General features: G+C 38.2%; 1 protein-coding gene across 1 annotated transcript in view; it reads left to right on the forward strand.

The window, feature by feature from the left end:
• Positions 1–5020: 5020 nt before the first annotated feature.
• The window catches only part of LOC128666066 (SITS-binding protein-like), a 210167-nt gene continuing 198872 nt past the window's right edge, over positions 5021–16315 (forward strand). The window contains exon 1 of the mRNA XM_053720448.1: positions 5021–5678. Within this exon, the coding sequence (XP_053576423.1) occupies positions 5136–5678 (543 nt within the window). The 5' untranslated portion in view covers positions 5021–5135. The remainder of the gene's footprint in view (positions 5679–16315) is intronic.

A 16315-nucleotide genomic window follows, 5' to 3' on the forward strand; every position in this document is an offset into this window, starting at 1 on the left:
AGTACCACTATATACAGTACCACTATTTACAGTACCACTAAATACAGTACGGGGGGGCTGGACCATGTCCCAGACTACTGTGGTCACTTTATAAAGTACTGGGGCGGGTAGGGTCAGGCCAGCCATCTCACCGGCAGATTACAGACTGTGTCACTAACTCACTATATACAGTACTGGTGGGTTAAACAGTGTCACTATATACAGTAATAGGGGTCAGACCATCTCACAGACTATGGGCACAGGGTACCCCCTTTTGCAGACATGTAATCTGATTCACATTTTTTTTCTGTGTTAAATGTTAAAAAAAAAATAATTATGTATCAAATTCACTTTTTTTGGGGGGGGGGCCCTTCTTAGATTCTTGCACCTGGACCCTGTGGTTTCTAGTTACGCCTCTGGTGATCACATACATAGAGATTATATGGGCGTGCCATGGGAGTTTTATGGGTATAACCTGTATTTTAATGGGAAACCTCACAGGGAGTTTCTTATTTGATAAGGGATTTCCTTCATCTTTGGAAGAAATGTACTAAATATGCAGTGACATTTAGCTTACATATTTATTCTTTAAAGACAGAAACAATGTTTAGATACAGTGGACACACATTCTATGTTGGGTAAACACCCCCTTCTACTGCCGAGATCGCTGGCGATGTGGGTGACAACGAGACAACGAGCCCTATTGTTTCCTATGGAAATCATAAACTTGTCAGGACAAAGAGGATCAGACCACTTGGTTTTATAAAATATTGTTGGACGCACAGATTGCGAGACTGGAAAGAAAAAAAAATCAATTTCTCATGGGTATAGCAATCCCTTAGAGAGATGAAGCAAAATTGTATTTTTTTAATTCATGATTCAGCTAGAACATACAATTTTAAACAACTTTTCAATTTACCTCTATTATCAAATTTTCTTCTTTTTATTGTTATCCTTTGTTGAAAAGAAGGGATGTAAGCTCAGGAGTGTGCACTTGTCTGCAGCACTATATGGCAGCATTTTTATTCACATTTTTACACATGTGATTCATACATGTGTATATATAATATTTATGCTCCTTTTTAAAAAATGAGAGTCTGCTATTTATGGAGAGACTGTTTGAACCATGGAAAGGATATATCCCTTTAAGAAAAAACTGAGCACCTAACAAGGTGGAGTCCTAAACAATTATCCTCAATAAAAGGAGAGCAGCAAGCAGTCTGAATTCATCTTGAAAAAGGCTACATCAGCTGAAACGCGTTGATCCGCAACACTGTGATTGTTTTACTACCAAGTCTATACTAACATACAGAGCGCTCTGTTGTTTTCCACTTTGGAACTCTACGAAAACAATCCCAAACTGCAATGTAACATTGTTTCCTATCTTCTATCATCAAGCTGGGCTAACTGTGACTCCTAGAATCTGCAGATATCATCGACACGCTGATCTACAGCCCACCCGGTAATCCGTGCATCTGATTGGAACAAACCATCACGTGACCCCGCACACGCTGCAAAATCCAGCAAACCACAGTACACGCTGGAGCGATACTGTTCACCTGAAAGGTAATCTCCTGTCTATCAAGGGTCTAACGTGTTCACATCTAACCAACTATACTTGTACACGGAGAAGCATAACAGAAAATAGCTTCGTATTCTGGGTGAGTCAAGCTTGTAAAACTAATCATTTATGGCACAGACTTTTCTACTTTAACGCAGATTGTCCTTTTAGCCACCGACTGAACTTTTACTTGAATGTTACATTGATCCAGCCACACAGACTGACTCAGCTGCTTTCCATGCTCTCACTCAATTTTGCTATTGTTTAGCCTGCATCTTTTAATCATTGAACTTTGTTTTTTTGGATTCATTTTTAAAGCCCACCACGGACTTTCATTTATATCCCCTGATTTTCTTACCACCGGTGGTTTTTTATTTTACACATTTATTCATTTATTATGTATTTTTAAATTGCTAGTTTACATGTATTAGGGTTTATTCAAATATATTAAAATATATTTTATTGTATTAACTACATTTATGAGCCGTTTCTTAACACTAGCTTATGTTTGCATATATTAGCTTTATTCTATCCTCTATTCTATCATATTAGCAGCTTTCATTAGCGCACCCTGTATCTGGTTTTTAATAGTTAATGTTTAGAGGTACTTTGGAACTAACCTCTTTTTTTCAGGGTAGCCATTTTTGTGCTAATTCACAGACCTCCCTTTCACCTTACTTGAAAAGAAGGGATGTAAGCTCAGGAGTGTGCACGTGTGTGCAGCACTATATGGCAGCATTTTTACAAGAATGTTATTCATTAGCAAGAGCACTAGATGGCAGCAGTTTTACAAGATTGTTATTCATTAGCAAGAGCACTAGATGGCAGCAGTTTTACAAGAATGTTATTCATTAGCAAGAGCACTAGATGGCAGCAGTTTTACAAGAATGTTATTCATTAGCAAGAGCACTAGATGGCAGCAGTTTTACAAGAATGTTATTCATTAGCAAGAGCACTAGATGGCAGCAGTTTTACAAGAATGTTATTCATTAGCAAGAGCACTAGATGGCAGCAGTTTTACAAGAATGTTATTCATTAGCAAGAGCACTAGATGGCAGCAGTTTTACAAGAATGTTATTCATTAGCAAGAGCACTAGATGGCAGCATTTTTACAAGAATGTTATTCATTAGCAAGAGCACTAGATGGCAGCAGTTTTACAAGAATGTTATTCATTAGCAAGAGCACTAGATGGCAGCAGTTTTACAAGAATGTTATTCATTAGCAAGAACACTAGATGGCAGCAGTTTTACAAGAATGTTATTCATTAGCAAGAGCACTAGATGGCAGCAGTTTTACAAGAATGTTATTCATTAGCAAGAGCACTAGATGGCAGCACTATTTCCTGTCATGTAGTGCTCCAAACGTGCACACTACCTATCTAGGTATCTCTTCAACAAAGAATAACAAGAGAAAAAAATAAATTTGATAATAGAAGTAAACAGGAATCATTTTTAAAATTCTCTTTCTGAATCATGAAAGAAAAATGTGGGTTTCATGTCCCTTTAACTCCTCGTCTTGTTCTTCCAATGAGCTCCCCCCCCCCCCCCACCCTTAGAGTTCCTCTATCTTCCCCTTCACAGATGGTATTTCCTTCCTCAATACAGTTACCACAGCAGCCATCTTAAAGGGACAGTCTACACCAGAATTTTTATTGTTTTAAAAGATAGATAATCCCTTTATTACCCATTTCCCAGTTTTGCATAACCAACACAGTTATAATAATATACGTTTAACCTCTGTGATTATCTTGTATCTAAGCCTCTGCAAACTGCCCCTTTTTTCAGTTCTTTTGACAGACTTGCAGTCTAGCCAATCAGTGCCTGCTCCCAGATTACTTCAAGGTCTAAGAAATTAACATATAAACCTCCTAGGTTAAGCTTTCAACTAAGAATACCAAGAGAACAAAGCAAAATTGGTAATAAAAGTAAATTGGAAAACTGTTTAAAATTACATGCCCTATCTGAATCATGAAAGTTTATTTTGGACTAGACTGTCCCTTTAAATAACAGCAAACCCCTTACACACATTATGGTATTTCTGTAAACTATAGTTATTGTGTTGATTGTGTATTTAGCTCACAGAAAACAAGTCTAAAGTTTAGTGTAAATGCAAACAACTAAAACAGCTCTATCAAAGGGCAGTGAGATGGCTCAGCAGTGCATGGGTTAACTCAGTATCATTTATTATTGTTAATAAAAAAAAAAACAAGACTGGTTTAAATAAATATTGCACATAAAATATTTTTTTGTACATATTATAAAAGCAATAATGCATACTAAACTGTTTGCCTGAAAATAATAATAAAATATATATGTATATATAGATAAATAGATGATAGATAAATATATAGATGGAGACAGACAGACAGATATATAGAGATAGACAGACATACAGATAGATAGATGATAGATAGATAGATAGATAGATAGATAGATAGATTAGATATAGACAGCCATATATACAGATAGACATATAATAAAAAAAATATATAGATATATAGATAGTTAATAAATAGATAGATAATAGATAGATAAATAGATAGATAGATAATAAATATATAGATACTGTAGATAATAAAAAGATAATAGATAGGCATACAGATAGATAGATAGATAGATAGATAGATAGATAGATGATAGATAGATATACACCCAGGTGGTAAATCACCACAGTACAAGCTAAAGTTATTAAGCTGGTTGTTCATTTGTGAGAGTGTGCTTCTCTTTGTGTGTAGATAGATAGATAGATAGATAGATAGACATACAGATAGATAATAAATATATAGATACTGTAGATAATAAAAAGATAATAGATAGGCATACAGATAGATAGATAGATAGATAGATAGATAGATGATAGATAGATATACACCCAGGTGGTAAATCACCACAGTACAAGCTAAAGTTATTAAGCTGGTTGTTCATTTGTGAGAGTGTGCTTCTCTTTGTGTGTGTGTGTGTGTGTGTATGTATATATATATATATATATATATATATATTGTTTAATATTAAACTAAAACTAACAGAAGGTGCATACTTCATACATTGGTATTCTCTGGTCACTGTCCGATAAAGTCCTCTTAAGTCTCAACAGAAAAAAAGTAAATTTATTTTAAAAATAAAAATGTAAAGTACCCAGTTTTACATGGATTAAATAAACATTGATGATAATTTCATAAGAAATTAGTGTTAAGGCGTAAAATAAAAACTAGAGAAACTTGTCAAATAATAAAATATGAAATAAATAAAATGTTTCCTGTAGTTAAACACATTACTGTTTATGTGCACACAATTAGTATATAAAGAGGCACACTTTTGCTAGGTATAAAGGGTATCACTTAGGACACAGTCAGTGTAACTGATTAGGCACAGTCTACATGCCAGAAACGTCATTGCACAAGCACCTGGGACAAATCTGGCAGTGGGATGGCTCTTGCATTATAGGACTCAGCACAGCTATTTACAGGCTTCCTCCTTCAGCTGAAAGTTCTGAGCTCACTAGGATTACTGCACATTACTTATAGCAACATGTGTTAAGCTGAAGATGGATTGTAAAACTTCACATATGAAAGTGCTTTATCCAACATAGCATTTGATGTTTTTTTGTTTTGTTTTTTATGAAGACCAGAAGTTTTTTATTATAGGAAGTATCATCTATAGTCATCTTGCTGCAATGCCTCAAAGCCACAATAGAAACCCAAGTCCTGTGCCTGATGTGAACTGGGATTCTGGACTTAAGGAAATGAATGAAACCTGGAAAGGAGCTCTTGCCTGTATAGGAGTAGCATTTTTTTTCATTATGACAATAGGAATTATTTACTGGCAGGTGGTGGACCAACCTAACAAAAACTGGATCCTAAAAGGAACATTCAGTGGACTTATATGGGAGAGAAATACTCACTCACTTATCTTGCAGACACTGAGTGAAAATAAAACTTATGTGGAAATCGACGTTGAACCTTTTCCTGATATGGAACAACCTTTTGTTAAGAATTTGTGCTGGCTGAACAAGACTGAATTTTGTTACACATGGGGATCCACTACAGATCTTAAAATTTCTTTACAGCCTAGTTTCTCAGCTGGTACTGAGTGCTACAGCATACGCTGGACTCCAATACACTGTGAAGTCAAACACCGGGTATGTATAAAGCAACTTGACTGCTTAGTGTAGATGACAAAACCTTTTCTTTGCATGTGTTAATATTAGGATGTGCATTCGGGTCCTTCGTGAGCATCAGAAAACGAAAGTAAGCAGCGGCTCGTGCCCTTCGGATATTTTTGTTGCAGGATTTATTCTTGTAAAAGATCCCCCCTCTAAGAGCTATATTTGCGCTTTCGGATCCTCAGGAAGAATCCGAATATGCATTCCTAGTTCATATCCATAAAAGGGTATAAACAAATGATCATTTAAAATCATTCCTAGCAGGTTTAGTTCCTGATTTCTGCTGTGTAATTATTTATGCAAATTTATGTTAATGGACTTGGACAATCTTTTTTTATAATAATATATAATTATTATTATAATTAGAATATTAAGGGCCAGATTACAAGTGGAGCGCTTATTTATCATGCACCCGCAAATGGGCAAATTTGTCCGTTTGAGGGCGCGCAATAAATAACCAGCTATTACATTAGTGCTCCAGAAATTAATCAGAGGTCAGACCTCTGGTTAATTTTCAAAATAAACCCCAATTGCCCCTCAAAATAAAGTATATTCTTTTAAATATTTTTTTTTTTTTTTTTTTTAAAAAGTGGTTTTTAGGGGTTAGAGTAGGTGGGTGTGTTGTGTTAGAAAAAAAACGGCACTGAAAAGTGCTTTTACATAGCGGCCTAACAGTTTCCTGTAAATATAAATGTATATGTTTATATACATATATATTTATGTGTTAATATGTGTGTATATTGGTGGCATGTCTTCCATGCAATGTGAACGCGAGGTCACATTAGCATTGCGGGCCACTTAAAATACCAGAACACAATTGCTTGTACTGCTATTACGAGTGGAGCGCAAATATTGCACTCGCGAAAGTGCAATTTTGCGTTTCACTCGTAATCTGACCCTAAATTGTTTTTTTGTTACAATATAAATCAGATTGTAAAAATTTTCATTTGTGCTGTGATTTTTTATTGTCTAATGATAAACTTTTATAAGTTAATCAGCAAATAGTTTAACATAATATACACCAATAATCTTTCATCTATCTATCTATCTATCTATCTATCTATCTATCTATCAAAACTTTGAGCACAGAAATGTTTGCATGGCAAAAAGTGATGAAATCAATTCTATAGAAAGAAATCATGAAAAGGTCTGTATTGCATGCAACTGTAAGTTTCTTCTAACACAGAGACACACAGTAACTTTACTTGTTATCCTGAGAGGGTCTTGAAATAAAAAAGTTTATTAGTCATATTTTGTACTTTTTATGGCAGCACTTTGCAAGTAAATAATCAGAATAAAACAATTTGGGGGTCTCTGCTTTAAAAATATAAAAAACTAACATGAATCAGGTGTCCTGTTGCTGTCATCCCTTAAAGGGACACTAAACCCAAATTTCTTCTTTTGTGATTCAGATAGAGCATGAAATTTTAAGCAACTTTCTAATTTACTCCTATTATCAAATTTCCTTCATTCTCTTGGTATCTTTATTTGAAATGCAAGAATGTAAGTTTAGATGCCGGCCCATTTTTGGTGAACAACCTGGGTTGTTCTTGCTGATTGCTGGATAAATTCATCCACCAATAAAAAAGTGCTGTCCAGAGTACTGAACCAAAAAACCCCAGCTTAGATGCCTTCTTTTTTAAATGATGATAGCAAGAGATTGAAGAAAAATTGATAATAGGAGTAAATTAGAAAGTTCCTTAAAATTGCATGCTCTATCTGAATAACAAAAGAAAAAAAAATTGGTTCAGTGTCCCTTTAAAGGGGCATACAAATAAACCTTTTCTCAGAAAAGGTTTATTTGTATGCCCCTTTAAAGGGACACTGAACCCAAATTTTTTCTCTGCTCTGTTTGTCTAACCTTTCGTATTGCAATAGAATATGCCAGGAGTGTAACTTTTCTATTAAAAAGTTTATTTTTCTTTATTTATAAGAAAATGCTTTAAAATAAAACGTTATCATAAGCAAGGATAAAAAAAAAACTTCATGTCATTTTTATTTATTTTCTGAAAAACAGGTATAATACGTAACGAATAGCTTATTGATTACAGAATTTCAGATGATAATGCTAAAAATATAATTGAATATATGAATGAATTTAAATTGACAGTAAAGTCAAAATTAAACGTTCATGATTCAGATAGAGCATACAAATTTAATCAGTTTTGCAATTTACTTCCATTATCTTTTTTTGTTCTCTTGGTGAGGAAGGGGCGTGTCCCCGAAACTAGTAGTGGTAACGTATACACAGAGGCCTCTATTTATCAAGGTCTGGCGGACCTGATCCGACAGTGCGGATCAGGTCCGCCAGACTTCGCTGAATACGGCGAGCAATAAGCTCACGGTATTCAGCATTGCGCCAGCAGCTCACAAGAGCTGCTGGTGCAACGCCGCCCCCTGCAGACTTGCGGCCAGTGGGCCGCCAGCAGGGGGTGTCAATCAACCCGATCGTACTCGATCGGGTTGATTTCCGGCGATGTCTGTCCGCCTGCTCAGAGCAGGCGGACAGTTTATGGAGCAGCGGTCTTTGTGACCGCTGCTTCATAACTGCTGTTTCTGGCGAGTCTGCAGGCTCGCCAGAAATTCGGAGCTTGATAGATAGGCCCCAGAGTCTGGCCAGGCAAGTGTTTGCAGTTTCTCTCGCTCTTCATTTATCAGAGTACTATATGATTTTTAGTTTTTTAAAAGGTTTTTATACTTGTGATTTAATACTGCATATTTGTATGTTGTACATTTGTATATTGTATGAAAGTGGGGACATTAGTGCTCCATTTTATCTCAAAAACTTTAATTTGCCCTCTAGTGTGCAAATAGTTTTTTTAACCTATGTGTTAGGACTATATACAATAGCAACATTTAATACTATTGTTTTATGAATAGGTATATGTAATGTTATATCTTTCTAAATGTTCTAAGACATGGTCTGTCGGTAAAATAAACTGTTTTTTCTACACATTGTGTATTTCTAGTTTATATTTGCTGTATACAGCACTGTTTATATACTCTCATATAAATACATATATATATATATATGTGATTTTCTTTGGTACAATATATATCTATACCTATACATGTCTATATATGTATACATATGTATTTATGTGTTTATATTTGTATATATGTCTATGAATACATAAACACACATATAAATACATATGTACACACACACACATATATATATATATACACACATACATGCATATACATCTTAAGACATGCATATTATGTATCTCTATGTTAAAGCCCTTTGTAGCATTTTTTTTCTTACACCTGTGACCTCATATCTTTGTTCCATTATAACTGTTTTATGCAATATTGTTTTAAATAAAAAATTTTAACAGATTGTGTTATTATGAGTGTAATTGCACTTTAAAATGTATTTTTGATGTGTTTTGTGCAACTTTTTATTCAAACAGTTAACCAGAGCTCTAAAGATACCCCGATGTGCTAAATTCAATTGCGCTCAAGCAAACGTGTTTACTTTCAACTTGTAATATGTGTGCTACTTCACATGCGCGAACACCCACGATAAACCCTTTTTTTCGCTTACATGCAATAAACCCCTTTTCACTTGCGAGCAACAGTTAGCATGCTGCTCGAAATCTAGCCCTATGCTTGGTGTGCATCACCATTATAATGCGTGCAAACTACCTACCTGTATATGCTAGGTGAGTCACATGCAGGACACATATTTTTTTCTCCAGCTATGTTTGCAAACATACGTGCATTTCAAAAAATGCTTCAAGTCAAATCTAAAGTGTTACTGTACATTTAAGGATATGACTGTTTATGTAAAGCACTGTCTGTTCAAAATCGCTTTATAATTTAACAACCGGATTTATCTGAAGAAACCTCTCCACAGTTATAGCTTTGTAAATTTATAGAATGTTTTTACCTATAGTGACCTCTCTGACAGCTAAATATAATAGAACTCTCTGCTCTAACTAAATACATTTGAATAAATCAAGGTCTTTGTTTATATAATACAGCTTTATTATACAGCTAGATTAGTATTTAGTATTCAGAAAAGGACTTTATTGGCTAGTGTTTGCCTTTAGATATGAATAGCTTATTGTTTTATGCATTGTTGTGGTAGTATTGGGAATGTCTGAATTTTACTCTATGGGGGTAGATTGCAGAATCCGCTGCTTGATAAATCTACCCCATTGTGTGCACAGATGAACCCTTCTGTATAACTGTTCTGAAAGGTGGTTGATTTATGTTATAAACATAAAATTGAGGTGGTAAGGACAAAGACTGCAAGAGATTTTAAGAATGCTGAGATATGCATCCTAACAATTAATTAAAGGAACATGAGCCAACGACAAGAGGCACAAATCAGCAGCTAGCTCACAGTTGTCCATTATTGCTCCAGGGCCTACCTAGGTATGCTTTTAAACAAAAGATACCAAGAGAATGAAGCAAATTAGATAATCAAAGTAAACTGGAAAGGTGTTTAAAATTGCTGTTCTATCTGAACTATGAAAGTCTCATTTTGAATTTAATGTCCCTTTACGCACACACGGGCTAAAAGGGCCTTTTGGTTTTTCTCCTTCATCAGAACCTGTTTACTTAGTTTTATGTTTCAGAGTAAAATAATGTTGATGCACATGTTTGTCTTCAGTGCTCTCCCGATACTTTATTTCCTTTTTCTTATTGATGTATCTTCTCCTCCCTTCTGGTCCCTATTCATCTGCTCTACACTTTCAGTTACTTCTCCCACTACTGATAGTTCTCTGGACATTTCTCATGGCTCTCTACATATTCCTTAGGCAGCTCAATTCTACCTGTAAAGGTTTTACTTTAAATTATATTATGGTACCCATAACCAGAAAACAGCCATATCCTAACATGTTCTTCTTTCAAGAAATCCTGAAATTAGACATGTCCTCTAGAGACTAGGTAGCACCTTCTATGCCACTTTCCTGCATTTCCCTTTGTCTTACCATGTTTTCTTAGCATTTCATTATGCCTGTAATGCTTGTAGCACTTCCCAGCTCCCTCGTCCCATGTGTCTTAATTTCCTCAGCTCCCTCGACTGAGGTGTAACCATTTCCTCAGCTCTCTCGTCCCATGTGTTATAATTTCCTCAGCTCCCTCGCCCCATGTGTCATTTTTTCCTCAGCTCCCTCACCCCATGTGCCATTTTTTCCTCAGCTCCCTTGCCCCATGTGTCATCATTTCCTCAGCTCCCTCATCCCATGTGTCATCATTTCCTCAGCTCCCCATCCTATGTGTCATCATTTCCTCAGCTCCCTCATCCCATGTGTCATCATTTCCTCAGCTCCCTGTCCCATATGTCATCATTTCCTCAGCTCCCTCATCCTATGTGTCATCATTTCCTCAGCTCCATCACACCATGTGTCATCATTTCCTCAGCTCCCTTGCCCCATGTGTCATAATTTCTTCACCGCCCTTGTCCCATGTCTGATCATTTCATCAGCTCCCTCGTCCGATGTCTGATCATTTCATCAGCTCCCTCATCCCATGTCTGATCATTTCATCAGCTCCCTCGTCCCATGTCTGATAATTTCATCAGCTCCCTCGTCCCATGTCTGATCATTTCTTCACCACCATCATTCCATTTCTGATCATTTCATCAGCTCCCTCATCCCATTTCTGATCATTTCATCAGCTCCCTCATCCCATGTCTGATCATTTCACCAGCTCCCTGGTCCCATGTGTCATAATTTCCTCAGCTCACTCGCCCCATGTGTCATTTTGTTCCTCAGCTCCCTTGCCCCATGTGTCATCATTTCCTCAGCTCCCTCATCCCATGTGTCATCATTTCCTCAGCTCCCCATCCCATGTGTCATCATGTCCTCAGCTCCCTTGTCCCATGTGTAACCATTTCCTCAGCTCCCTCATCCAATGTGCCATCATATCCTCACCTCCTTCATCCCATGTGTCATAATTTCCTCAGCTCTCTCATCCCATGTGTCATCATTTCCTCAGCTCCCTCATCCCATGTGTCATCATTTCCTCAGCTCCCTCACACCATGTGTCATCATTTCCTCAGCTCCCTTGCCCCATGTGTCATCATTTCTTCACCGCCCTCGTCCCATGTCTGATCATTTCACCAGCTCCCTCGTCCCATGTCTGATCATTTCATCTGCTCCCTCGTCCCATGTCTGATAATTTCTTCACCACCATCATCCCATGTCTGATCATTTCATCAGCTCCCTCGTCCCATGTCTGATCATTTCACCAGCTCCCTCGTCCCATGTCTGATCATTTCATCAGCTCCCTCATCCTATGTCTGATAATTTCTTCACCACCATCATCCCATGTCTGATCATTTCATCAGCTCCCTCGTCCCATGTATGATCATTTCACCAGCTCCCTCATCCCATGTCTGATCATTTCCTCAGCTTCCTCGCCCCATGTGTCATAATTTCTTCACCGCCCTTGTCCCATGTCTGATCATTTCATAAGCTCCCTTGTCCGATGTCTGATCATTTCATCAGCTCCCTTGTCCCATGTCTGATCATTTCTTCACCACCATCATTCCATTTCTGATCATTTCATCAGCACCCTCATCCCATTTCTGATCATTTCATCAGCTCCCTCATCCCATGTCTGATCATTTCACCAGCTCCCTCGTCCCATGTGTCATCATTTCCTCAGCTCACTCGCCCCATGTGTCATTTTGTTCCTCAGCTCCCTTGCCCCATGTGTCATCATTTCCTCAGCTCCCTCATCCCATGTGTCATCATTTCCTCAGCTCCCCATCCCATGTGTCATCATGTCCTCAGCTCCCTTGTCCCATGTGTAACCATTTCCTCAGCTCCCTCATCCAATGTGCCATCATATCCTCACCTCCTTCATCCCATGTGTCATAATTTCCTCAGCTCTCTCATCCCATGTGTCATCATTTCCTCAGCTCTCTCATCCCATGTGTCATCATTTCCTCAACTCCCTCACACCATGTGTCATCATTTCCTCAGCTCCCTTGCCCCATGTATCATAATTTCTTCACCGCCCTCATCCCATGTCTGATCATTTCACCAGCTCCCTCGTCCCATGTCTGATCATTTCATCTGCTCCCTCGTCCCATGTCTGATAATTTCTTCACCACTATCATCCCATGTCTGATCATTTCATCAGCTCCCTCGTCCCATGTCTGATCATTTCACCAGCTCCCTCGTCCCATGTCTGATCATTTCATCAGCTCCCTCATCCTATGTCTGATAATTTCTTCACCACCATCATCCCATGTCTGATTATTTAATCAGCTCCCTCGTCCCATGTCTGATCATTTCACCAGCTCCCTCATCCCATGTCTGATCATTTCCTCAGCTTCCTCGCCCCATGTGTCATAATTTCTTCACCACCCTCGTCCCATGTCTGATCATTTCATAAGCTCCCTTGTCAGATGTCTGATCATTTCATCAGCTCCCTTGTCCCATGTCTGACCATTTCCTCAGCTCCCTCATCCAATGTGTCATCATATCCTCACCTCCTTCATCCCATGTGTCATAATTTCCTCAGCTCTCTCATCTCATGTGTCATCATTTCCTCAGCTCCCTCATCCCATGTGTCATCATTTTCTCAGCTCCCTCACACCATGTGTCATCATTTCCTCAGCTCCCTTGCCCCATGTGTCATAATTTCTTCACCACCCTTGTCCCATGTCTGATCATTTTACCAGCTCCCTCGTTCCATGTCTGATCATTTCATCTGCTCCCTCGTCCCATGTCTGATCATTTCATCAGCTCCCTCGTCCCATGCCTGATCATTTCATCAGCTCCCTCATCCCATGCCTGATCATTTCATCAGCTCCCTCGTCCCATGTCTGATCATTTCATCAGCTCCCTCGTCCCATGTCTGATCATTTCTTCACCACCATCATCCCATGTTCGATAATTTCATCAGCTCCCTCGTCCCATGTCTGATCATTTCATCACCACAATCATCCCATGTCTGATAATTTCTTCACCACCCTCATCCCATGTCTGATCATTTCATCAGCTCCCTCATCCCATGTCTAATCATTTCCTCAGCTCCCTTGCCCCATGTGTCATTATTTCTTCACTGCCCTTGCCCATGTCTGATCATTTCTTCATCGCCCTCATCCCATGTTTGATCATTTCATTAGCTCCCTTATCCCATGTGTCATCATTTTCTCAGCTCCCTCGTCCCATGTGTAATCATGTCCACAGCTCCCTCTACCCATGTGTCATCATTTCTTCAGCTCCCTCATCCCATGTGTCATCATTTCCTCAGCTCCCTCATCCAATGTGTCATCATTTCCTCAGCTCCCTTGTCCCATGTGCCATTATTTCCTCATCTCCCTCATCCCATGTGTCATCATGTCCTCAACTTCTTCATCTCATGTGTCATCATTTCCTCAGCTCCCTCATCCCATGTGTCATCATGTCCTCAGTTATTTTGCTCCATGTGTCATCATTTCCTCAGTTCCCTCATCCCATGTGTCATCATTTCCTCAGCGCCCTTGTCCCATGTGTCATCATATCTCAGCTCCCACATCCTCTCATGAATGGCCCTGCATGTTTCTATCTACTTTGATACCTGTGCCAGATTACCTTTGAATGAATATAATTACATCAACAGTCTTTTACTTTTTTTGTCCCCAGTGTGCTTCCATATTCATGGGCCATAATTTCTACATGTTTTGTATCTAACTCCTCATCATTTTCTCCCAAATGTATCTTGTCTCTCTTACAATTATTTGCAATAACATCTACTACTTTTCAGTACCTCACAACAGTTGCCTGATGTTTTCAAGGATGTGGGAGGTTAAAGAGCCTATTGCAATTTGTGGGTGTGGCCACACATATGGAGGGGCGGGGTTGGGGGTGTAGTGGGCATATCTGGTAAGGTTATGGTTGGCTGTGTCTGGAGGGGTTATAGGAAGGGCTCAGCATGGCCCCTTACAGCCAGAACACCAAGGGGCTGCAAACAGAAGTGGGTCAAATCTACAGGGTTTATGATAGTTGAGAGGTATGTCCCTCTCCCCAATTCTTTAGCATTTTTATCAAAGCCATCCAAATATTTCTGCCTCTTTACTGTATACTTACAGGTTTCCATTTCCTTTTTTAATTCCCTATATACCTACCATACCAGCTTAATAGAGTTTTTATTTCTTGGAGTGTGGTAGAAAAGCTAGGAATTAATTTATGTACCTTACCAAAACAGTTTCTGAAATCTGTAATAAAAGTAATGTCAAAACAAATTGCATAATAGACAATAACATGCTAAAAAACCAGCACTTGAATTTCGAATAAGCAGTAGATTTTTTCTGGAAAATATCAATGATAATTCCATTTTCCCTCCCCTTCTGTCATGTAAAAACCATCAGCCAATCACAAAATGCATATGCGTATAAACCATGATTTCTTGCACATGCTCAATAGAAGCTGGAGCCCCAAAACGCGTATATAAAATAAAGGTTGCGCACGTTTTTATTATAGTAGTAACTTGAAAAGATTTTTTTTTTAAATTGCATGATCTATCTGAATCATGAAAGTTTAATTTTGACTTTAGTGACCTTTAAAAGGCTACATAATTCATGATATAGATAAAGCTAACAATATTTTTTCGAATCTACCTCTTTCCTTGACCTCCTTTGTTGAAATGTAGTTATTTTCTATCAGAGCATACTGAGGTTGTCTCAGGAACATGCACGTCTTGAGCACTATGGACTCCATTTAAGAAGCTATGGATGTAGCTTTGGAGCGTCTACAGCTGTAGGCTCACATGAGCGAGCCTGAAGCTGAGAGTTAAAGGGACATGAAACCCCAAAAAAATATTTCATGATTTAGGTAGAACATACCAGTTTAAACAACTTTCTACTTCTATTATCAAATTTGCATCATTCTCTTGGTAGCATTCATTTTTTGAAGGAGCAGCAATGCACTACTGGTTTCTAACTGAACACATGGGTGAGCCAATGACAATCGGTTTATATATGCAGCCACCAATCAGCAGATAGATTCTAGTTTTTTTGCTGCTCCTGAGCCTAAATAGATAAACCTTTCAGCAAAGGTTAACAAGAGAAGGAAGCAAATTAAATAATAGAAGTAAATTGAAAAGTTGTTTAAAATTGCACGCTCTTTCTGAATCATGAAAGAAAATATTTAGGTTTCATTTCCCTTTAAGAAGCAGTGATCATCAGGTGCTGCTTCTTAACCTATACGCCAAATGTAAGTGGTGATTTTCTACCCCCCCCAGACGTTTCCGAGCAGAGAGATTGACGGCTGCAAGGTGAAGTGTGCAATGATAATTGTAGGCAGCATATTGCTGCCCTTGTGCCGCAATGCTGGGCAGTCAGTGATGAAGATGTTTGCTCATGTCTGTCTGGGGTTTAGTAAATCTAGTCCTATATCTTTAATATTGTTACAAACATTGTTACAAACACTGATGCCTTATAGAGCTTTAGACATGTGCACGCTCCTAATTGCTCTAAATCATGAACGTCTATTTTTTTACTTCAGTGCACTCTCATGGTAAGGAACTAACGCCTAGATTTAGAGTTCTGCGTTAGCCGTCAAAACCAGCGTTAAGGGGTCCTAACGCTGGTTTTTGCCGCCCGCTGGTATTTAGAGTCAGTCAGGAAAGGGTCTAACACTCACTTTCAAGCCGCGACTTTT

This window comes from Bombina bombina, chromosome 7, assembly GCF_027579735.1.
Source record: "Bombina bombina isolate aBomBom1 chromosome 7, aBomBom1.pri, whole genome shotgun sequence".
NCBI classification, from domain to species: domain Eukaryota; kingdom Metazoa; phylum Chordata; class Amphibia; order Anura; family Bombinatoridae; genus Bombina; species Bombina bombina.